Genomic DNA, 24,550 nt, shown 5'->3' with positions numbered 1-24,550 from the left:
CACCCCCTATTTAATTAATCATATTAAGCCTAGTTCAAATTGGGCTTTAGGCCCATTAAGCTTTTAGGCTCACTTCCCTTTAAGTGCTGAATAATTTGGTTCTCTTTGTATGGCGTGGGACCCTATCATTGATCTCCACATCAGTCATATGGGTTCAGCCCAGTCTCTGTTACAAGGTCTGACCGAATTCACTGCTGAATACAATGAACCCCTGAGTCTATCAATATGGGCTCTTAATGGGCCCAACATTTACACTAAATCATCATTGGGTCCAGCCATCTTATGAAGGCCCAAGGACTGTGGGCAGATGTGAGATTAACCCATAAAGTTTATTATCCCTAAATGGTCTTACAGTTAACCTCTTAGCCCATAATGATCAAACACTACCCAACAAGAGAGGACCTCTCCCTCGGTTGCAAGGTACAGTGTTGCACTTTTTACTGACATGGATCCCGAGAATTAAAATCTTTTTGCAATCATTTTGTGAAACCATAGTATATAAGTATATCTCTATATAAATATATTTTGCAAAACAAATTTCAACAAGTTTGAAATCAACTATCGGCAGTTTAGGTTTCCATAAGAGAGAGTGCATTCCCCGATCATTCACTTTGTCCGACAAAGGGGCTGGTCCTGTCACTACGATCACCCACTTTAGTGAATTCTCAGACTGCCCCAACATACACAGGTTTTGACCTCCGCTAAGGATCTTACTGATTAGCATATCAAAGACAGCCCAATCCGACACCTAGTGCAGTACCTTAATCGAGTCTAGGGGTCAGGTTTAACATTCTAGTTTTTCCCATCTGTCTCCAAGGTCCAGGGCAATACTGGAATTTGGTCCAGTTCAGGGTTTCAAGAAAACCCACACTGCATGTGCCTCAGGTCTCACCTTGGCAGCTGAGACAAGCCATCCCAACCCACTTGGCAGCACATCAGTGTCAAACTTGGCAGGATAAACCTCCCTAGATCTATCCAACGACTGTGAAGATTATAAAGTAACACGAGTCTCTTAAGTATCCAATTTAAGGGTATTACACAGAAACACACCATAACAACATGAATCAATTATGCACTTTATTCATTTATAATAAATGTCAATAAGTACATCAATTTGGTTGGAGTTAAGGGCATACACTGTCTAATAGAGAGTAGGAGGAAGGTAATGCTATCCTTCCAACCCATTGAAGCAACATTGGCAGCAACAAAATTCAAAGCTGGAGGAGAAACGGAAAAAGAAGTTAAGAAGGAAGACAAAAAAGATAATTTTTGTGACCATTGCAAGAATCCCAAACACACTAGGGAGACCTGTTGGAAGTTGCATCCGCACCTAATGCCAACTAGACTCAGAAACAAGAAGAGAAGTGCCAATACGACAACTAATATTGATAATACATCTTCTTCCAGCACAAGAACCACATCCTTGGATGGCTTGGTAGCTGTTCGAGCTGCATTGACACAGTTAGAAAAGGAAGCTGGTATTCCTGGATCTTCAGCTACTACACCAGCTCAGCCTACTTCAGCCCTTGGTCATATATGTACAAGAGCTACTGCATGCCATGCTTATGTCGTAGGTAATACTAGACCTTTTTGGATAATAGATTCAGGTGCTTCAGACCATATGACCAACATATCTACTTTATTCAACACCTATTGTTTATCCTCTGGGAGAGACAAAGTTTCCATTGTTGATGGCTCTCTTGTACCAATTTCTGGCAAGGGAGACATCAGATTGTCAGATGCCATCATCCTATCCTCCGTTTTGCATGTTCCCAAATTTAGTGCTAACTTATTTTCAGTTAGTAGTATTACTAAAAATCAAAACTGTTCGGTAACTTTTTTCCCTAATCGATGTATTTTTCAGGATCTAGAAAAGAAGAAGGTGATTAGGACTGGCCGTGAGATTAATGGAGTCTACCTGTTTGATCATTCACAGGGGGAGCAAAAGGAAGTAGGGAAATTGTTTGTTTCACAGTCTTATAGTAAGATTATACTTTGGCACAACTGCTTAGGTCATTTATCTTTTGGGTCTTTGAAGAGTCTTTTTCCAAACTTGTTTGAGTCAGTAGAAGTGTCTGAGTTAAAATGTGAAAGTTGTGAGCTTGCAAAACACAATAGATCATCTTATCTTTTAAGTAATAAAAGAAGTAACTTTCCTTTTGAGATTGTGCATACCGATGTTTGGGGACCATATCATACTTCCACCATGGGGGGGTATAGATGTTTCTTATAATTTGTTGATGATTATATCCGCTTTTCATTGGTCTACCTTATGCACTCTCGATATGAAGTCCCTTCTCTAACTCAGGCTTTCCATCAGATGATTCTTATCCAGTTTGAAACCAATTTCAAAATTCTTAGATCTGATAATGCTAAGGAATACTTTGCAAAACCCTTGGCATCCTATATGCTTGATCGTGGGGTCATTAATCAGAGTACTTTCCCTTACACACCTCAGTAAAACGGGGTTTTTGAGAGAAAAAATAAGCATATCTTAGAGGTAGCCAGCAACATCATGCTCAACTCCAATGTTCCCATACGCTTCTGGGGGGATGCAATCCGTAGAGCAATATATCTCATTAACAGGGTTCCTTAACGGGTTCTAAACATGCAAACCCCATTCAGTCTTCTATATCCAGATAAGGACCTATTCACTATTCCCCTCAAAACTTATGGGTGTACTTGTTTTGTTCAAATCCTTGGACCTCATTGCTCCAAGTTTGATCCAAAGCCACTAAGTGTATTTTCCTTGGGTTTGCACAAAATCAAAAGGGATATTGCTGTTATGAGCCAGTTTCAGGGAAGCGCTTTGTGTCCATGGATGTCACATTCTTTGAGGATACACCCTACTATCATAAGGCTTCTCCTCAGGGGGAGAATAGTGAGGAAGAGATTTCAGTTTCAGCCCCAAAAGTTCCTTTACCTGTCCCAGTTACTGAGGGGGGAAGTTGTGAAGAAGGTTGTCAAAAATGCAAAGAACAAAGAGTGTATCATAGAAAGTGGTGGAGGCAGGTTGACTCTCGTACTCAACAGCAATCCATGCAAGTTCCAACATCTTCTATAGCCCCAGATCCAGACACTATTTCTCCCACTGCTGATCCCACTATTATAGATGCTCAGCCTCCACCATCAGATAACCTTGATCTTCCAATTGCTATTCGTAAAGGGAAGCGCCGTTACACTTCATCCACTGCCTGTTGCATCTCCAGGTTCCTTTCCTATAATTGTCTCTTAGAATCCTACAAGTCATACTTGGCATTTATTTCTACTGTTCCTATACCTAGAAAAGTGCAAGAAGCCCTCTTGATATTTGAATGGAAGGAAGCAATGCAAGTAGAGATGGAAGCTCTTGTCAAGAACAACACATGGTAACTAATTAACCAACCTGAAGGGAAAAAACCTGTTGGATGCAGATGGGTATTTACTGTGAAATATAACGCTGATGGTACTGTAAAAAGGTATAAGGCCAAATTGGTTGCAAAGGGATTCACACAAACTTATGGCATAGACTATATAAAAACCTTTGCACCTGCTACAAAAATGAACACTATCGGAGTTCTTCTATCCATTATTGCAAACTACTCCTGGCCACTATTTCAGTTGGATGTTAAGAATGCCTTTCTCAACAGAGACTTGCAAGAGGAAGTTTACGTGGAGCTACCCCTGGCTTTTATAATGCAGAAGAAGGAAATAAAGTTTGCCTTTTGAAAAAGGCCTTGTACGGGCTGAAACAATCTCCAAGAGCTTGGTTTGATAAGTTTAGACTGGCTTTGGACAAATTCGGATACATACAAGTTCAGTCAGATCACTCTCTTCTTTAAGAAGACAGGTCATTCCCTGACTCTACTTGCAGTTTATGTAGATGACATTGTGATAACAGGAAGTGACATTAGTGAAATTGAAACCCTTAAACAGCACCTTCACAAGGAATTTGAAGTGAAAGACCTAGGAAAGTTACACTATTTCCTAGGAATTGAGGTAGCTCAATCTAAGCATAGAATTTTCATCTCCCAAAGGAAGTATGTTCTGGACTTATTGGAAGAAACTGGCAAGTTAGGAGTGAAACCTGTTGATACTCCCATTGAGCCTAACCATAAGATAAGTGCAGAAAGTGGAGAACTCCTTGAGGACAGGGCTATGTACCAAAGGCTGGTTAGGAAACTTCTTTATCTCTGCTTAACTCGACTAGATATTTCTTATGATGTTAGTGTTGTCAATCAATACATGCATTCTCCTAGGACCACCCACCTCCTTGCAGTAGAAATGATTCTTGCCTATTTAAAGAGATGTCCAGGAAGAGGTATACTCTTCAAGAATAATGGTCATATGAAACTGGAAGTGTATACAGATGCGGATTGGGCTGGATGTGTTGATGATGGGAGATCTACCTCTGGATATTGTGCATTTGTGGGGGGAAACCTTGTTTCCTGGAAGCAAGAAATAGAGTATTGTTGCCTGCTCCAGTGCAGAAGCAGAATACAGATCCATGGCCAATGGTGTTGCAGAAGTGTTACGGCTGAAACCCTTGCTTAATGAGTTGGAGATTGAGTATGAGAAGCCTCTGATGTTATATTGTGATAATCAGGCTGCAATTAATATTGCCCACAACCCAATACAACTTGACAGGACTAAGCATATCGAGGTTTATAGACATTTTATCTGAGAGCGAGTTGCATCTCAAGAAGTATGCCTTCCTTACATTGTCTCAGACATGCAGTTAGCTGATCTCTTCACCAAAGCAGTCACAAAGATCAAATTGGAGACAGATTTATGCAAGTTGGGCATGACAATATCTACTCCCAACTTGAGGGGGAGTGAAGAAATAGTTTCTAAGTCACGAGTGTGGGGTTCCATACCCACACCTAGTTATTTCCTAGTTTTATTTTTCTTTTAAGATTGGGCCGGTTGGCCTTATTATGTTTATCCATATTATTTTTGTCTTACTAGGATTAGGACTTTATGTATTTCTATCCTATTCTTGCAAGGAATCAAAGCCTATAAATAATAAAGAATATGGGGCGGTAGATTATTATCAGAACCCCGTTTTCTCTTCCTCCTCTCTTCTTCCACTCTTCTTTGTCCTCTCTCTCCTTCCCATCGAACCTGTGTATCTCTTCTCAGTTTACACAGCAGAAGTTCTAGTTCATCTAAGTAGCATTTCTCTCTTTCCAAATTGTCCACAAACTAGCTGCTCTCATGCACTTCCACATTAAATTCCCTCTTTTTGTCAACTTCCTTAAGGCATGCAGTTCAAAAAGCAGCTTTACTTCAGAGGGCAAATTCCACCTACAGCCAAATAGCATGAAAACCTAATTTCAAATGTTAGCAGCAAAAGAACAAGATATCAGCAAATGGTAACAGTCCTCACTTTTCACCTTACATAAATACACCCGTTTGGGGATAAACACAAATAAGGTCTTTTCTTTTGCATGTTTTCCAAAGTATTGAATTGGCAACAACTTGATTCTCTTCACCAACTAGAAGAGAAAGCTCTTCTTGCAAAATCCTCACCTCCCAAGAAAAAAAGTCCCAACGTTTTTACTATAATTTCCTACTCAACTAATTTTTCGATTTCAATCTTCTTCTCCATGTATCTAACTTTGTTAGAAATCACCTCAGCCTCTATCTCTTGCTTCTCTAATTCTTCTCATTGTCTTCAATAGCTTTTCCTAATTCTTATTTTCATTCCTATACACCCAAATAGTCTCTGGCTTCTATAGTCATTGCACCACTATCTTGGAGTCACCTTCAACAATCAACTTGTTCAAGTTCAATTCTTTAGCTATCTGCAGCCTTTGAATTACTGCCAAGAATTCAGCCCAGATTGAGTCCCCCAAACCCACTGGACCTGAGAACAATGCAACAATATGTCCATCTTTGTTTCAAAACACCCCTCCTATTCATGAGGGCCTGAATTACCAAGGTTTCTCCCATCAAAGTTTAGCTTGGTCAAGTCAACAGTCGGAGGTTACCACTTCTTTCTTAAGGAGCTTCTCGCCACCTTGCCTCAGTTTCTTCAAATATCATCAAAACATAGATGTGAGAAGATGCCCATTGTTCTAACCTAGTGTATCACCCTATTCATTACACATTCCCACTCTGTAAGGAATCACCATGGATACTCTCATTTTTATTAAAAATATCTCCCTTCTCTTGAACACAATCAATTTCTTGCAAGTCCCTTTCCAAAAGTGCAGAAAACTTTCTGTTTCAGCTAGAGTATTCTTGTCAATCTCTGTCTCCAATCCATCAACCTCTCACTCAAAACTCTATTACTAAGACCAATCTCTTGACTCCATCCTCACTCTTTTCTATTTAGGATTAGGAAATCTTACCTTTTTGATCTTATTTATTCCCGCATCATCTTTTTTCTCATCCACCTTAGTGTGATTATTAGAGGAGATCACACTAGCTTCTGCCCTACTCCTACCATCAACTCCTTTGCTCTGTATTAGCTGAAGACTTTCATCTTCTTGTCTTTGACTCATCTCCCTCCACCCTGCTATTTCAAGTCAGCTTAGACTTGGACATCGGAAAAACATTTGTGAACCATCTTTTCTTTCTCCATTATTTCATCTCCACCAATTTTTGGTCTTCTATCATTTTTAGATTTATCTTTAACACTAAAGTTGGCTGCCACAATCTCTTAACATTTTTCTCTTCTCCATTGATCTTTGGAACTTGGTAACTACCCAAATAGAATCTCTTCCTCTTTTCTTCTTTCCTGAATATCTTTTCTCCATTTGTTTTTAGCCAATTTTCCAAAACTACCCTTGTTCATTTTAGCTTTTAAACCCCCTTCTGAGCTATTAATTTGTCTTGCTTTCCTTTTTCTTATAGAGGTGGGCCCCATGAGAAATCATTTGACTTATGAGGAGAACATGCCATTCAATTTAATTCTTCTCTTTCTACAACTTTTCAACTCCCCTTCTGTTTACAATCTTTAATCTTCTCTGCTATGTTGTTTCTCAGAATTTACTTTACCCAACCTTCAAGTTTTCTTTAAATTTACCATTTTGCTACTAAAAGAAGCAAGCTCATCGTCTTTCTCTTCAATCTGACTGTTCGCCTTCTCCTTTATCTCTGATAGTTTCCTCTGTTTATCTCTGTCCTTTTTCCATTCTCTTCACCTTTTCTTTCCAACTTCAACTTTAGAGAGGATGGCACTCTAATAAATGATTGACAAAAAGGTATTGTTTGATTTAAGAAAATTATAGAGATAGAGAGAGAATTGCTTAATAGAGAAAGGGTGGCATGCCAGAATTACTGGCGTGAGCAGAAAGATGGGTGGGTTCTTGACCCCAAAAGAATCTTCAAACTTTGAGTTCACAACATTGTAGCATCAGCTACCATAATCCTCTATGTTGAGATAGAGGCATGTATCTTGGACACTTTGGGCAAAAATTGCAGTGACATAATTTGGATGAACCAAGATCTTTGCTGTCATGTGTAAAATAGATATGTATCAACAGGAATCAGTACTACCTTTTATTTTTTTAATCGTGAATATTTCATTAGGTATAATGCAAACCCAACACTGAATATATGTTCATGTAGAGCTGTGGAGGAACTTAATACAACCAAAACTGACATATTGTGACTATTTTTTGTTTTGTTTTTTCTGGGGGGGGGGGGGAGGGAATTGTATCCCTGACATATCATGAAAAATCAAGAACCATCACCTTACAAGTTCAAACAGCACTCCTCTCATAATAGACTTTAAGCCTGTTCAGATTTCTAACTTGTTTGAAAATACCTGTAAAAAGGATTATCCACTAATTACATATAAGTTCCGATGGGTTTTTTTGGTAGGGCACTACTTAAGTTACGCCATGAGCATGGATTTGCTGCAAAAGCTTCAGCAGTGAATCATGCCATTGAAGCATTGAGATTGACCTAGACAACATCTATAGTATATTTTGGTCATCAAATTCATTGTAAACCCAATTGTGTGTTATGATTACCAGGCCCTGCATGACACATGCTATTTGGGCCAACTGTAGGTGTATTGATAGAGGGTCTTACTAGTTACTATTTAAGCTGCAGCAGCAATACAGAAGATATTGCAACTTAAAACAGGGAATAGATGTATTACATAGAGATGGAGTTGCTTAACTACTGATCCTTTGTTTTAAGAAACACTATTATCTCAATTGACAAATAGAAGAACACAGGCATTGAAAGATTTAAATGAAGTGGTATTTTACATGCTAGTTGAAGATGATTTGGAGGATTTGGTGTTTCCACAGATCAAATAAGAAGCCCTGGAACCACAATTGTTAGTCTTGTCACTCTAATTCCAAGCAAATTCCCTTTCTCAGGCAGGATATGAAATGAAATGGAGAAGTAAAAGCTGGTGGTAATAAATGTGAATCACTCAATGCTTGGGGGAATGCATTTTGGCAGGATTTGTTTTTTCCCTTTCTCTTTTCTCCATACTTGTAGTTGAATAAAGGTGCATCTTCTCTGGGCTTGGGCTGCTCCAATCCCCACTGTTATTTCTCTTCCTCTTCTGAAGAGAGAAATGAGGGAGAGATAGAGAAAGAAAAAAGAATCCATGCGAACTGCCTATCTGCATTTTGTAATTTCTAGATGTAGCCTAATGAACAAATTCTTTTTCGAGGAAATGGTAAGGTATTCTATTAGCTTCCACTGAAATGATCCATGATTACATGTATAGATTATGTATAAACCATGTTCGAGACATGTACTACCAGAAACTATACATCAACTAGGGCAACTAAAACCAATCCCCCCCCATCCAAAAAAAAAAAAAGAAAAAAGAAAAAAATCCAAAATATTACTCTAATATAGGCCTGTTTATCAACTAAACAGTATGCTATGTTAAAAAAACCGGTGGTGTGGAACTCTAAATTTCATTAGCTGACAGCCATGAGTGTACAGTGGCCACAGCCCAACACACCATCTCATTCTCAGATCTCCTCCCCTGTTGAACACTCTTTAGTTCCTTGCTTTTCAAATAACCCAACTGGGCTACAAGAGGAATCATTCCAATGCACCTTACCCTTCTAGATTAGCTGTGCTAGCTTCAGGATTTGAACAGATTGAATAGATCCCTTGGACTAACATTGAAGAGCCTACATAAATGGTTGTACAAGAGACCCACAACTCTACAATGTGGAAACAGCTGACCTGTTGACTCTTCATCCCTGTTGCACATTACACACTCCAAGGGCTCCAGATCCAAACCTCTCCTTTTACTAATGAATAAAGTTGATTTACTGATCCTTTTACCAAGCGATTAGCATGAATATTCTTATTTTGTTTCTTTCTGAACTATATTTTTTGGTTCATCTAATCTAGGAGCTGAAATAATTTCTGTTCTAGCTTCTTTTGCAATAAACATGAACTGAGATGTTATTGATTCTTTAAAAGGCCATTACCCATGTTGCTTCTAGAGATATCTGGGGTCTTCGAAGGGGTAGACTGGATCCAGTCCTAACATTTGCTTTTTTTTTTTTTTTCACTAACTGGCTGCTCGCAGATTTCAACCTGCGTTCTCGTGCTTGCCAGCATGAGATTTTACCATTACACTAAGCAACAACCCCTGGTTTGTTTATTCTTTCTGGTTCAATATTTGATGTTTTCTTAAAAGACCTTGTTCCTTTGTGGTGCTCAACTCATTTTTCCTCTATCTAAAACTTGAGCTTAATGATAACATTGCCTGTTTTTGCAATTATAATCTATAGTATTCCTTAAAATCAATAACAGAAAGGTGGAATTGATGTTTGAAGCAAGTGCGTTGTTTATAAGTTTTGCTTTCTTTCATAAATAGAATTATGTTGTTAAATCATTAAATCATAACCATCTTACTAGGGATCCTTGGTTCTCTAATCAGTGGCCAGAATTGGGGTGTGTTTTGTTGCATGGTTGCTGCCTTCTGTGGTCTCTGATGAATTTGGTTCTTTGCACCTATGATGTTTTAGGTTTGGGTAGTCAATGTGATTAACATGTTCAGTTCTGAAATTTGGGAATGTTGAGTCCTGTCTTTGAAATCGCTATTTATAATGATAAACTCTTTAATTTTGTAATTTTAATATAATATTTGCATTTTCTTTTTCTTCATTTTCATATCTTACCACTTGGTTCTATGTCTAGGATAGAGTAGGACTTTCACTTTGTATTGGACAAATTGAGGCTGCACCTTTTTGTTCTCTACCTTGTATTACCATATTCACATGTTTCAAGTTTATGCATTATTTGGTAGATTGAACCGATAATATATCTTTTCTACTTATATCTTGTCTTTTGGATAGATAGATAGATAGCATAATATATTGGGGTTAGGGGAATAAAAAGGACACATCTGTCTTTTACTTCATGTAGATATTGGCCTTTTTTTATATATTGGTATTTTATAGGATATTTTTATTGACAAATTCTCACCCAATTAACTGATAATTTTATTTTTGTTAGGTATGGATCGAGGTAAAGAAGTAATAAATAACTCAAATGATGATGTAAACGTTGACTTGTCATGTGCAATGGAGGGTAATGCTTCATTAGGTGGCAATTCATTTGATGGAATCTCTAAGAAGACATGGGCAGAATTAACTTCAGAAGACATAATGGGAATGAAATTTGAAGATGCTGAGGCAGCCTGGAAATTTTACAATTCATATGCAAGGGAGATAGGGTTTAGTGTTCGGAGAGATGATAAGAGAGTTGTTGATGGATGTATTTTGTCTCAACGATTTGTATGTGCTGCTGAAGGACATAGGAGCCAAAAATACCTTAATCGTGAAAATCGTCAACGGCCACCTCGACGCTTAACAAGATTTGATTGTCATGCAACTCTTCGTGTTAAATATGACAAAACATTGAAGAAATTGGTGGTGGTTGACTTCGTTGCTGAACATACACATGAACTTGCACCTACCCCTAATTCAATGTTCATGAAATCACATAGAGCATTAAGTGAGGCTGACAAGGCTCTAGTTCCTGTTCGACAGAATGTAAAGGTTAAAAGAAGAGATCTTGTAAAAGATTTTGTTGATTCAGAAAAAAGAGATCTTGTAAAAGATGGGGATGAAGAAACAATATTAGATTTTATGGAATCCAAAATTGAGGACGATCCTGGATACTTTTATGAATATACCGTTGATGAAGAAAAGCATCTCGATAATCTATTCTGGGCAGATTCAAGATCTCGTGCAGATTATTGTTGCTTTGGTGATGTTTTGGTATTTGATTCAACTTGTAAGATTAACATTTATAATAAGTCACTTATCATTTTTGTTGGAGTGAACAATCACCACCAGACAATTGTATTTGCATGTGTTTTATTAGCGGATGAGACAACTGAATCATATGAATGGACATTGAAAACATTCTTGAAAGCAATGAATGGAAAAATTCCCAATTCTGTTATCACCGATGGTGATATAGCAATGGCTAAATCAATCCAAAAGGTATTCTTGGGATGTCAACATCGATTATGCTCATGGCACCTTAGTCGGAATGCATCGGCGAATGTGAAAATTGATGGCTTTGTTGAGGAGTTTAACAAATGTATGAATTTAGAAGGAACACCTCAAGAATTTGAGCTTGCATGGATGGAAATGCTAGCAAGATACAATTTAAGTGAACATGAATGGATAAATCAGATCTATGGTAAACGAAAACATTGGGCAGAAGCATACTTAAGGGGCCAATTTTTTGCAGGAATGAGGAGCACTCAACGATGTAAGAGTCAGAATGCATATTGTAATCGATATTTGAAAGTAAAAGATAACTTTATTGAGTTCATCCATGATTTTGAATTAGCTCTATCGCGTAGTCGTTCTCGTGAGGCAAGAGAGGATTTTGAATCAATGGTGACACAACCAGTTGTTGAGGATCATTTAAAAAGTTATCGGGCTCAAATGGGAGCCACATATACTAAGAGTTCATATGTGGAGTTTTGTAAGGAACTTAAGAAGGAACAAAGTTTTTTTGTAGCGGAAACTCAAAGGCATGACGAACATCATCATATTCACACTATTTCTGAATTTTTACATCCAGAACATTCATGGACAGTTTCATATGATGCTCTTGAGAAAAAAGCAACATGTTCTTGCTTGGTGTTTGAAGGGACTGGGTTTCCTTGTGGGCATATGATTGCTGTTTTTAAGGTGGAGCAACTTAGAGATATTCCTGCAAGTTGTATTAAGAAAAGATGGACAAAACATGCTAGATCTGGTATTGAGTTAAATAACCTTAGCTCCACCATGCAAATAAGCCCTGAATTTGCATGTACGATTCGATATGCTGAGCTAACAAACATGTGCAATCGTTTGTGTTACTTGGGGTCAAAATCATTAGAAGGATTTCAACAGGCAATTGTTGGCATACATAAATTGGTGGAAAGCTTAGAAAGTGTACAAACCAGTTCAGTTTCAAAAGATCAAGTAGGTGAGAGAAGCACTACACCTCCTCAGTCTTGGAATTTTGTTGGGGAACCTATTCATGATCCTTCCATAATTCAGACAAAAGGTGATCCTAGTAACAAGAGACCGAAGACTAATGATGAGGTAAAGAAAAGAAATTGTGGGCATTGTAACAAGGCAGGGCACACAAGGCGTACATGTTCAATTTTACTTTCTCAAAAGCTGGGTGAGTATAAATATAATAATTATTCACAAATTTTGTTTTCTTTTTGACTGTAGCTCAAACATTTTCTCTCTTGTAGGTGCCATCCCAAGTCATATGGGACAATTATCATCTGATGAAGAGACGGTGTTTATTCCGCCAAGTAATGAACCTGAGCATAGCAATGGCGATGAAAGAATGGAAGCATCTGTATGAAATGTATCAGTTTCACAGTCATCTAATTAATTATATCAATCAAAGCATTCTGCTCCCTCCTACAATCAATTGAACCATTCAAGGAAACAGTTTCATTGATCGAAGTTCATTCGCGAGCAATTCCATTGATCCTCTAGGCTGCAAGCTGTTCTCTATTTAAAGTGATTAGAAATCAGAGTTCATGCTTGTGAATGCGTTTCTTGGGAGCATGTTTTATTAGGGGATTGACTTATAAGATACCAAAGTTCAGTTTGCCTTTTTTTTTTTTTTCTGTTTCAAATGGTTTTTTATTAGGTATTCACTTTTTTGAACTCAGGATTCTACTTGGAAATGAGCTTGGCTAGGGGTTTTCTGTTTTATTTTTTCACATTTGTTTTTCTTGTTGTTCTTCTTCAGTCAAGTTTAGTCCTTTACATTCAATATGACAGAAGTAGATCAAGGTCTACCTATGTGTATATTTATGCCTTTCGAAAAGTGGTCGAGTTCATGTAGATTCATCTGTTACTTAGTGAGGGCATTGCCTCCATGGTACAAAGCCTATTGAGAACAAGTTCTTTTATACAATCTCTAACTGTATATTAGCCATCAATGTCAGTCTTGAGAGTGTGTTTTGTAATCGGGTTTTCCTTCAGCAGTAAAAAAACTTTGCCTTAAAAAATATAATTGCTTAAAGCTTGCCCAGTATAGCTATGGTTATTTCCATAAATTTTATATAATCATTGTGTTCCTGCCTCCAATGTTAGTCTTTTCTTTTGAATGCAGATTTATAATTTCTGCCTGATATTGTTTTGTTAATATAAGTATTCTACTTTGTTTCTGAAGCGCACCAATTTTGTGGAGCTTGTTAAAGTAGGGCTATGAGCTTGTCTCTGACTCTCTGGTGGAACTAAAAACCATTTAGTTTTAATGAATCCTAAAAGCAAGGTAAACAAACAATATTTTCTCTTCATTATATTGTTTTTTCCCACTTTAGTGCCAATTGCAATCTCTGGAGATAGATTGAAGTATTGAACATGTATTATCACTTAAAATTTGCTTGTCATTGCCAATTTATGAGTTTTTAGTAGTTTTAGTTCTTCACAGAGAATAAGGCATTTGTTTGGTTATCTCCACCTTTTTTGCAGCCTTAGCGGTATGTCTTCAGAAGTGGAGCAGGATATTGTTAGTGAGAAGTATTTGGAGCACCTATTGTTTCTTCTAGAATAAAAGGTGGGGACAGAACAGCCAACAAAGTATGATGGAATGGTCTACTGCAACTATGACATTTGCGGCTTGGTGTTACGAGACAGGTAGATATTGATATTTAGATTGGACCAGTCTCTCTCTAACTTTTGGATGCTTCAGGAATTCTTATGTGAATAATTGGCCTCAAAATTAATTCTGTTATTGATAAAAAAGCAAGGGTGTGGGAAGGAGTCATTTGTTTTGAGCTCAATTGTAATAGCTAAGTTCTGTTATGGAGAGTTAAAAAAGTTTACCTCTCCTATTTTGTAACTGTTCTATATTAATTTTAATGAAATTCTGTTATTGGTCAAAAAATTGATAAAAAAAATATTGGCCTCGAAAATATGTTTGACCTAAATTCATTTCTTTTCTGTTAAGGGATGGTATATTAGTCATATTGGGTTTGCATTTTTTTTCTTGATTTAATTTTCATTTCTCCAGGCAGAAGACTTTACCTTTATGCTACATTAATATGGCATTGTAATTTATGAGCATGTATATACAGGCTAAAATAAGAAAAAGAAATGGACAGGATGGGTTCACTACTAAACATGTTATTTACTCAGACTGCTGCAAATTCTATATTCTTGGTTGGTTTATTCTTTAACTTAAAATATTATTGACATTTAATCATTTAATTTAATTCTAAACTAGAGAATGACCCTCCACTTCTTTTTTGAGTGGGTAGACACGTCTGAGGAAGGAAGTTTTTGTTAGAGAGTGGGACTAGTCACTTTTCAGATGCTCTTTCTTGAGAAAATAAGATACCACTGTGTCTTAGAGAGAACTTCTCTAGTTTGAGGGCTTTGTTTTAATATATATATATATATATATATATATATATATATATATATTAAGTTTCTATTTGTTGCATCTGATATAGAATAGACTTTTACAGTCTACAAGTTGTTGGTCTTGTTTTCATCAGAGTTAGTTTTATAGTTGTCTGCACTAGCATTTGATATAGAATGCTATATCAGATGCTCTTTCTTGAGAAAATAAGATACCACTGTGTCTTAGAGAGAACTTCTCTAGTTTGAGGGCTTTGTTTTAATATATATATATATATATATATATATATATATATATATATATATTAAGTTTCTATTTGTTGCATCTGATATAGAATAGACTTTTACAGTCTACAAGTTGTTGGTCTTGTTTTCATCAAAGTTAGTTTTATAGTTGTCTGCACTAGCATTTGACGTTGCTTCTTGTTTATCAGAACAGGGCCAACCGTTTACTGTAGCGAAACTGTTTTCGAGAATGCAACTCTGGAGCTGGTTAGATATTTCTTCTAGAATGAACTTTAACCCAAATGGGAACCCATGCTTGCATGCTACAAGGTGTTACAGGAATACCCTCGTACAGAGAAATGATTGCCACTGGGTAAAAACGGTTTAATAAAATAATGTGATTTATAAATTCTGTAGATCTGCAGAATTTATGTGCTTATTTATTTATTCCTATTAATTTTGCCTCTACAATGTTCTGATTTGCAGTTTCTTCCTTTTGCAGTGATCAAGAATTTATCATTGGCCAAAGGATACGGATGGAGAGACATTGTTGTGTGAAAAAGGTAAAACCATTCTTTCTTTGACCTAAATGGGAACCCATGCTTGCATGCTACAAGGTGTTACAGGAATACCCTCGTACAGAGAAATGATTGCCACTGGGTAAAAACGGTTTGATAAAATAATGTGATTTATAAATTCTGTAGATCTGCAGAATTTATGTGCTTATTTATTTATTCCTATTAATTTTGCCTCTACAATGTTCTGATTTGCAGTTTCTTCCTTTTGCAGTGATCAAGAATTTATCATTGGCCAAAGGATACGGATGGAGAGACATTGTTGTGTGAAAAAGGTAAAACCATTCTTTCTTTGCTGTATTCTTCTTTCTGGTTTGGCTTCTTTTCTTCACGTTCTTGAGTATATGCTGTTAAAACTGTTAATACTTAGTGTATTATGGGCCGCAGGGGTACTGTGGTCTTTTTACATACTTTTATTGTTTTATTATGTCGCCCTAGTATATAATGGAAAGCTGGTGCCGCCAGCCAAGATTTTTGGCTTCTCTCTTCCTCTCTTCTCCTCTCTCTCACTCTTCCTTGTTCTGGTTTTTCTTTATTTTTATCAAGAAAACATGTATCAGAGCAGGTTTTGTGGGCCTGAAGACAGATTGAACTATTTTTTCCCCTTCTTTCTGATTTTCATATTGATCTTAGGAGAAAGTACATTAGATTGATATGTGAGTAGTTTCTATCTTCTTTCCCTTTTTATTTCTTGGTCGTGTGCCAAGATAAATCTGGCTTGTGGTGACTGAATGCTGTGAAGTTTTTGGTGGTGTTTAGCACCTATATGAATCATGTGATCCTTTTGTACCCAAGTGGGTGGAGGTTTTAGATCAAGTATGACCAGTGGTGGCTGTAACAGCTGTGGTGACTGGTAATAGTGTGGCCCTTTAAGTGAATGGCTGATCGTAGGGCCTGTTTATCTTGTTTTTTGGTCTGGTGGAGAACCTGGTACTTTCTGTGTTTCTGGCCCCACAACAGTGCTGTCTTTGTCTTGTCAGGGGTGTGCACTTTTTTCTGGCTAGCTAATACAGTAGTCCTAGACCTTTCTTTTTTTGTGGTTGAGTCCTTTGATTTGTAGCTGAAAAGTGACTCTTTGGTTTGTACACCATGTCCTCTAAGAATACAACTACCTTGGGTATGTCTTCTAGCCAAGGTGGACTAAGTGGGAGTATGGACTTGACCTTTCCCATGGCTGTTATCCCTCTAGATGGCCTTAATTATCTAGGGTGGTTGAAAGAAATTAAACTCTATACTGCTGCAAGGGGAAAGATAAGGTATATCAATGGGAGAGTTAAAGAAACAAAGTCTGGGAGTGCTGAACATGGCAAATGGGAAATAGTATGGTGATGTAATAGTTGCTTGTATCTATCCTCTCACAAGTGAGAAGAAACTTTATGTGGGCTGAACAACTGTTGAAATTTGGGAGCAAGCAAAAAGCACCTATTCAAAACAGAGACGCTATGCAAAAATCTATTAGTTGCAAGCTACATCTACTACACGCAACCAAGGGGAGAGAAGTCTTTCAATGTATTATTCAGATTTGACCTCAATCTGGAAGGAGCTGGTCACTACCAAAATATGAATTGGAAATGTGATAATGATGCTAATGCCTACAAAACCCTAGTTTCCTAATAGAAGGTGTTTGCCTTTATTTTGGGGTTGAACTCTATGTGTGAATTTATTAGGGTTCAAATCCTCGGAAGTAAAGATCTCCCTTCAGTTTAAGAAGTTTATGCTTTAGTGCAATCATAAGAAAGTAGAAGAATTGTGGAAATGTGATGAATAATTCTGAGGGGGAGCTAGTTGCTTTGATAGCTTGGTGTGGTACTAATGCGAATGGTGGTAACTCCTTTAAGAAGGGTGATTCCTAGAAAAGAGTCAAGGACAAGGACAAACTTTGGTGCATTCACTGTCAATGGTGTAGGCACACTAGAGAGAATTTTTGGGATCTTCATGGGAAGTTGAAGTGGGCTTAGAAGTTAAGTAAAAAATCATTTTATCAAAATAAGAAGCCAGGCCAGCAAAGCCAAATGAAGTATAATTCAGCAAATGTGGCAACTCAAGACCACTTGCACCACTATATCTTAGGATCATCTTTATGCTTATGATCCAAAGGAAGAGATTATCAACTCTTTTCGTGATCATTTGGAACTGTATGCTAGGACGCTTGTTAGATGGACTGTGGTCCTACTTCATCTACCTCCTTTGCATTTGCATTAGGTAACTTTGCCACTTCTTTCCATGTGTCATCCCTTACATCTGAATCTCCTTGGATCATTTACTCTAGGGCCTCAAATCACATGAAGGGTAAGTCTAACTTGTTCAGGCATATAACCTCTTTAGGAGATACAAGGTGGTACTAGCTAATGGGTCGTTCTCTATCATAGTTGGTCAAGGAACTATCTCCCTTTCTTTTGGCCTTGTACTTTCTGATGTGCTACACGTTCCTAAGTTACCTATTAATTTACTTTCCATTAGTAGTATTACTCATTCCTTAAGTTGTTCAATAACCTTTACTTTCCATTGGTAGAGGTAATATGGTGAATGGTTTGTATGCGTTGGAGAATAAAGCTAGTCTCGTTGCTTCAGAGTCTATGAAGTCAATCTAGTAAGAGTTATGCCTATTTATGGCATATTCATCTTGGCCATTTGTCATTTGAGTCTTTAAAAATTGTGTTTCTATATTTATTCAAGTCTTTGTCAGTAAATGAGTTGTAGTGTTAAACATGTCAGTTGAGCAAGCATTGTATAAACTCTTTTACTTTGAGAAATAAAAGATCTAATTTTCCTTTTCATATTATCTACTCTAATGTTTGGGGCCCTGTTACTTTGTCTTATGAAACATGTTATAAATACTTTATCACAGATTGATGACTATTCTTGATATATCTGGTTTATCCAATGCGATCCAGTGATGAGGTTCCGAAGATTGTGCAAAATTTTCAATGCATGGTATTTACCCAATTTTAGACTGAGATTCACATCTTCTAGTTTGACAATGCAAAAGAATAATTCATAGTGATCTTACAGAATTTATTGCCTCATGCGGCTCTTTTCATCAAAGTTCTTGTGTTAAAACACCTTAACAGAGTAGTGTTGCTAGAAGAAAGAACCATCACCTCCTTGAAGTTTCTCGTGGCTTGTTATTACATATGCATGTTTCCAAACATTTCTGGATGGATGTTCAACCGGTATGAAGAAGTTCAATGACTTGGTCAATCTTTGTGAGTTGAAGGAATTCCCATTACTTCAAGCCATCTTTACTTGGACTAACTTTCAGGAAAACCCAACCTGCTCAAAGCTGGATCGTTTTCTTTTAATGCAGCGTGGGAAAATCTTTGGAGGGGTTTGGTGACAAAAGCCTTACCTAGAGTCACTTTTGATCACTGCCCTATTATGTTAGGACAAGAACGGTTAGGTAGTGGGCCTAGGCTTTTTAGATTTGAGAACATGTGGTTGACACACCCGGATTTTGTAAAGAAGGTTGGGGAATGGTAGAGTGAGGAATTGAGGGGTGTAAAATGGAGAGGAGTGTGGTTCCACAAAAAAACTGAAAATGTTGAGGGCCAAAAGAAAAGAGTGGAACATAGATCAGTTTGGAAGAATAGAGGAGCACAAGTCCAACTTACTTTCAAGCATTGAGGCTTTGGATGAGAAGGAAGCCCAAAAAACAATGAATGAACAAGAGAGGAGTCAAGATGGAAACTAAAAAAAGAATTGGAAGAAGTGCTCTATAGAGAGGAAATCTCTTGGAAGCAAAAGTTAAGGCATAGATGGATCAAGGAAGGTGATGGGAGCACCAAATATTTTCATGCTTTGGCTAATGGGAGACGGAGAAAGAATTCTATGACCAAATTAGAAATTGATAGAGAAATCTTCTCTTCTCAAGAAGAGATAGCAATGATTTTTTGTGGATCACTTCAAGTCAAGGATGAGAGGACCTCTAAACATTAGAGAGAGGTTGGAAGGATTAGAGTGGCCAAGGCTAGACAAGAGCATTTTAGGTTGGCTGGAAAGGAGCTTTGAAGAAGAAGAAATCAAACAAGCGGTGTTCTCTATGGATAGATCAAAGGCACTAGGTCCAGATGGTTTCACCATGCCCTTTTACCATGATTGTTGGAGAATAATTAAGGAGGATCTGATTGAGGTTTTCAAGGAGTTTGAAGAGAGACATGTGATTATCCCTGGAATAAATGCCACTTTCTTAGCTCTCATTCCATAAAAGATTAATGCTAAACACCCAAAAGACTATAGGTTCACTAGTTTGGTGACGAGCATATATAAAATCTTGGCAAAGGTGCTACCCTTAAGGATCATAGTGGTCTTATCATTTATCATTAGTCAAGATCAAGGAGGAGTTTGAAGAGAGACATGTGATTAGCCCTGGAATAAATGCCACTTTCTTAGCTCTCATTCCAAAAAAGATTGATGCTAAACACCCAAAAGACTATAGGTCCATTAGTTTGGTGACGAGCATATATAAAATCTTGGCAAAGGTGTTACCCTTAAGGATCATAGTGGTCTTACCATTTATTATTAGTCAAGATCAAGGAGCTTTCATACAAGGTAGGTAGATAACCAATCAAATCCTAATAGCAAATGAATGTGTAGAGGATATGAGAAAATCAGGGGGCCTAGGCTTTGCTTGCAAGTTGGACCTTGAGAAGGCATATGATATGGTGGACTGGAGTTTTCTCTTATAGATACTTAGGACTTGTGGGTTTGGGGAGAGATGGTACTTATGGATGATTGGTTGCCTCACTTTGGTTCATTACTCTATGCTAGTGAATGGAGTGGTAAAGGATTTCTTTCCAATCTGCAAAGGTTTGAGACAAGGTGATCCTCTTTCTCATTTTCTTTTTACTTTGGTGGCGGATGTGCTGAGTAGATTGATATCAAAAGCAGATAGGGAGGGGGTAATAGATGGTTCGAAGATCGGAAGGAACAATGTCTCTGTAACTTATCTCTAGTTTGCAGATGATAATATCATTTTCTGTGAGAGAAGCGAGCCAAGAAGAGTGGGAAATCTTAAGGATCTAATATTACGCTTTGAGAGTGTTTCCAATCTAAAGATCAACTTTGAAAAAAGTTGTGTAGGGTCAATCTGGATGACAATGAAGTTGAGTTGATTGCTAACTCTTTGGACTGTTCTATTTCTTCTTGGCCCTTGACTTATTTGGGTTTACCTTTGGGTGGGAATCCTAGGGAAAGCAGATTTTGGTATCCAGTTGTTGAGAAATTTGAATGAAAGTTGGCAGCTTGGTAAAAGAATTATATCACTATGGGAGGAAGGGTAACTTTGATTAAGGCTACATTTGCCAAATTATCAGTCTATTATGTCTCTGTGTTTAGGATCCCCTATAAGAAGGCTAGGAAATTAGAAAAAATGATTAGAGATTTTCTTTGTGAACTAGGGGAGGAGAAAAATGATCACTTAGTTAATTGGGAGAGTTTGTCGCAGTAAAGAGGCAGGAGGTTTGGGATTATGGTATTTGGTCCTAAAAAAATGAAACTTTATTGGGAAAGTGGCTATGGAGATGGCCTCTAAAAATAGAAAGTTTGTAGCACATGATTGTGCTTAGTATTTGTAGAGAAGATGGGTTGAATGGCCCATAGACTATTTATCTTTTTTTTTTTATTTTTTATATTCTTTGCTGTAATGGGCCTTAAATCTGCGCTTTATTCTTTCTTGTGTTATGTTTATTAATTTTCTGCCCAACTAGGGACCTCTCTGTAAATTATTAAAGTTTAACTTAATGAAATGGAATTAGGGGTGTAAGAGAGATGGTTATGTTCAAAAATCTCTCTCTTAACCCTAGTTGCCGTTACCTTCTTATTCTCCTCTTTTCTTGAAACCTGATTTCTACTACTTTTGATTTTCTGCAACTTTTTGAACAATCCTCAAAAGGCTGTTTTTCTTCTTGGTATCAGAGAAAACTCAACTTTTCTCTTTTTTCCCATACATAGTGTGTATGGAGAACTGAATCGTATGAATAGTTAAAGAAACCTATTTCAACCCAGTTGTTAGTGGTTTCTGGAGAGAAGGGGATTGGTTTTGTCATCCTTCTGACAGATTTAAGTGTGTTGTTTGAAACCCTAACTTTTTGGAGAAATCTGATTGTGGACCCCACAAGGAGTTTGACATGGGCATTCAGTGACTAAAAGTCTTCTCATCCTTCATCTTGAAGATCGAATCAAGTGGATTGGTGTTTTGTTAAGTCTACAAGGAGCGGCTGAGATTTCTCTGTTTCTCCCGACTTTTGGGTGTGACATGTAGCTGGTATGGCTGCATAGAGGTTGGCTCACAACACAGTTTTTGTTTTGTCTTCATTTGTTGTTATTTGAAGTTGTCAGAAATTATTTTCGAAGTATTTAAGAAGATGAACCCTTTAGAAGTTGAAAACAAGCATGTTGCTGAATCCGGACAGGTTCCGGGAGCCTCTGTAGACCCTCTACTGGTTATGACCACAGTCAACTGGATGCAACTAATTATCTGGCTTGGCCACAATCAGTAAAAATTCATATCTATAGTAGAGGCAAATGGGGTTTTATCTTCGGGAGCAAGAAGACTCTTTCGGAAGATGATCCATAATATGAGAAGTGGATGCAAGAAAATTATATTGTTATTGGATGACTTGTGAACTCAATGCAACCGCAGATTAGTTAGCACTATTTGTGGATGAATTCAACAAAGGAAATTTTGGATAGTGTTGCTGAAACCTATTCGCAGGAATTAAATGTGGCCAGGGTTTACAAGCTGAGAAGTGATGTGAAGAATTTGAGATAGAGGGAGAAACCGTTAGCTGTTTATTTCTCAATACTAAAGTCTTTATGGCAAGAAATTGATTTGATAGAAGCTGTAGCCTGGGACACCACTAATGATGCTGAGACCTACAGGAAACTTGTTGAGAGAAACATGGTGTTTGAGTTTTTGACAGGGTTGAATCCAGAGTATGACATCACAAAACAAAATATTTTATCCAAGGATAGTGTTTCACTGTCTCAAGCCTATGCCTTGGTAAGCAGTGAAGAAAGCAGGAGACTTGTCCAGGTTCAAGGGGCTGGTCTTAATGATCACTTTGCTAATATGGGAGTGAAACCCAAGGGAGTTGCAGGGACTCCAAGTAGCTCAGGGAAGAAAGAAATTATTTGTGAGTACTGCAAGAAGCCAAAACACACTAAAGACAAGTGTTGGAAATTGCATACTGAGCTTCTTCCTCTCCAGTTTCAAAAGAAGCATGGAAATATGAAGGCAGGGAGTGCTAATATTGCTGCTGGTTCAGATAGTGACAGATGCCAAACTAAAGAGATGACTGCTAGTGAACAGTTAGCAACTATGAAGGCAAAATATGAGAAGTTTGGAAAGATGATCAATCACCTAGAGGTGTTGTCTCTTCTTCCAACCCTCCAGGAAATTCAATCTCTTCTGCATTTGCTCATTCAGGTATATGGGCTTCTGCCAATCATGCAAATATTTTAGGTAATCGTAGGATCCCTTGGATTATTGATTCTGATGCTTTTGATCATATGACCAGTCTTTCCACTTTGTTTGTTTCTTATGATTTACTTCATGGCCGTGACAAAATCATCATAGTCGATGGCTCCCTTGCCCCTATCTCCGGCAAAGGGACCATCAAGGCTACAGATTCCTTGGTACTTCCCTCTACTCTTCATGTACCCAAGCTAAATACTAATTTGTTATTTGTAAGTAGACTAACTAAGTCATTGAACTTCTGTGTAACCTTCTTTCATTTCTATTGTGTTTTTCAGGATCTGGAGTCTTAGAAAGTGACTGGGAATGACCATGAGGCGAATGGAATATATTTGCTAGACACTCCTGGATAGAGCCATAGATAACCTGCAAAAGTTGCTTTTGAGTCTATATCTATAGAGTCCATCAGTTGCCATGTTATGTCATTTTCGTTTGGGTCATCTTTCTTTTTCTGCATTAAGTCATTTATTCCCAAAACTGTTTAAGGGAATTAGTTTGTCCAGTCTTCATTGTGAGTCGTGTGAATTGTCAAAACATTATAGAAGTAGTTATCCTCTGAGTAATAAAAGATCTTATTCTTCATTTCATATTGTGCACTCTGATGTGTGGGGGCCTTATCACTTACTTTCTATGGGTGGCTACAAATATTTTATCTTGTTCATTGATGACTTTTCTCGGTTCACTTGGATATTTTTGATCAAGTCCCGTGATGAAATTCCTAGACTTGTGAGGCAATTCTATGAATTTGTCCTAACTTAGTGATACCAGAATTAAAATTTTTAGATCATACAATGCAAAAGAATATTTTGAGAAAAACCTAACCTGCTATCTCACTGACTTGGGGGTTATTCACCAAAGTTCCTGTGTAACAACCCCAGAACAGAATGGAGTTGTTGAAAGAAAAAATTGGCATATTGTTGAACTTGCAAGAAGTATTTTATTTGCCTCACATGTCCCTACAAAATTTTGGGGTGATGTTCTCACTACAACCTACCTAATCAACTATATGTCATTTAGGGTTTTGGGGTTTAAGTCTCCCTTCAGTTTTCTTTATCCAGGCAATGATCTTTTTCCTATTCCTCTCCGTGTCTTTGGCTGCACTTGTTATGTACATATCCCAAATGTCTAGAGATATAAATTTGAACCAAAAGCCCACAAGTGTATCTTCTTTGGTTATTTTCCCACACAAAAGGGTTACTGTTGTTTTTGATCCAAAGACTGGCACTCGGTATGTCTCAATGGGGGAGAATGTGTATCTTCTCTTCCTTTTATGATTCTTCTCAGGAGAGGCATTGTCAAAAGGGGGAGAATTTGTCACAGTTATTTGCTCTTCCCCTTCCTGTCCCAGTTGAGTCTTCTGTTAAGACTCTTCATCCTTCAAATGAGTCAATGGAGGATCACTCATTTCATTCTCATTCCAGTGTTCCTATCCCTCCTCCTTTACCTCATCGTCC

At 37.5% G+C, this 24,550-nt stretch overlaps 1 protein-coding gene across 6 annotated transcripts in view; it reads left to right on the top strand.

Annotated features, from left to right (window-relative positions):
- Positions 1-24,550, top strand: part of LOC148872204 (protein FAR1-RELATED SEQUENCE 5-like) — a 55,672-nt gene that overhangs the window by 11,946 nt on the left and 19,176 nt on the right. For 2 of the 6 annotated variants that reach the window (XM_088967270.1, XM_088967267.1), the window contains exons 3-9: positions 10,438-12,615; positions 12,692-12,801; positions 13,630-13,731; positions 13,932-14,096; positions 15,257-15,420; positions 15,550-15,610; positions 15,837-15,897. In XM_088967270.1, the coding sequence (XP_088823396.1) occupies positions 10,440-12,615; positions 12,692-12,801; positions 13,630-13,668 (2,325 nt within the window). In that variant the 5' untranslated portion in view covers positions 10,438-10,439 and the 3' untranslated portion in view covers positions 13,669-13,731; positions 13,932-14,096; positions 15,257-15,420; positions 15,550-15,610; positions 15,837-15,897. Of the gene's footprint in view, positions 1-10,437; positions 12,616-12,691; positions 12,811-13,629; positions 13,732-13,931; positions 14,097-15,256; positions 15,421-15,549; positions 15,611-15,836; positions 15,898-23,374; positions 23,500-24,550 lie in introns of those variants that run through there. The other 4 variants (XM_088967272.1, XM_088967273.1, XM_088967268.1 and 1 more) reach the window with 4 other exon arrangements.

Source organism: Nelumbo lutea, chromosome 2 (assembly GCF_056320005.1).
Source record: "Nelumbo lutea isolate HS-2025 chromosome 2, American lotus-T2T, whole genome shotgun sequence".
Classification (NCBI taxonomy): Eukaryota; Viridiplantae; Streptophyta; class Magnoliopsida; order Proteales; family Nelumbonaceae; genus Nelumbo; species Nelumbo lutea.
The sequence above is the reverse complement of the archived record's forward strand: the minus strand, read 5'-3'. Positions and strand labels throughout refer to the sequence as shown.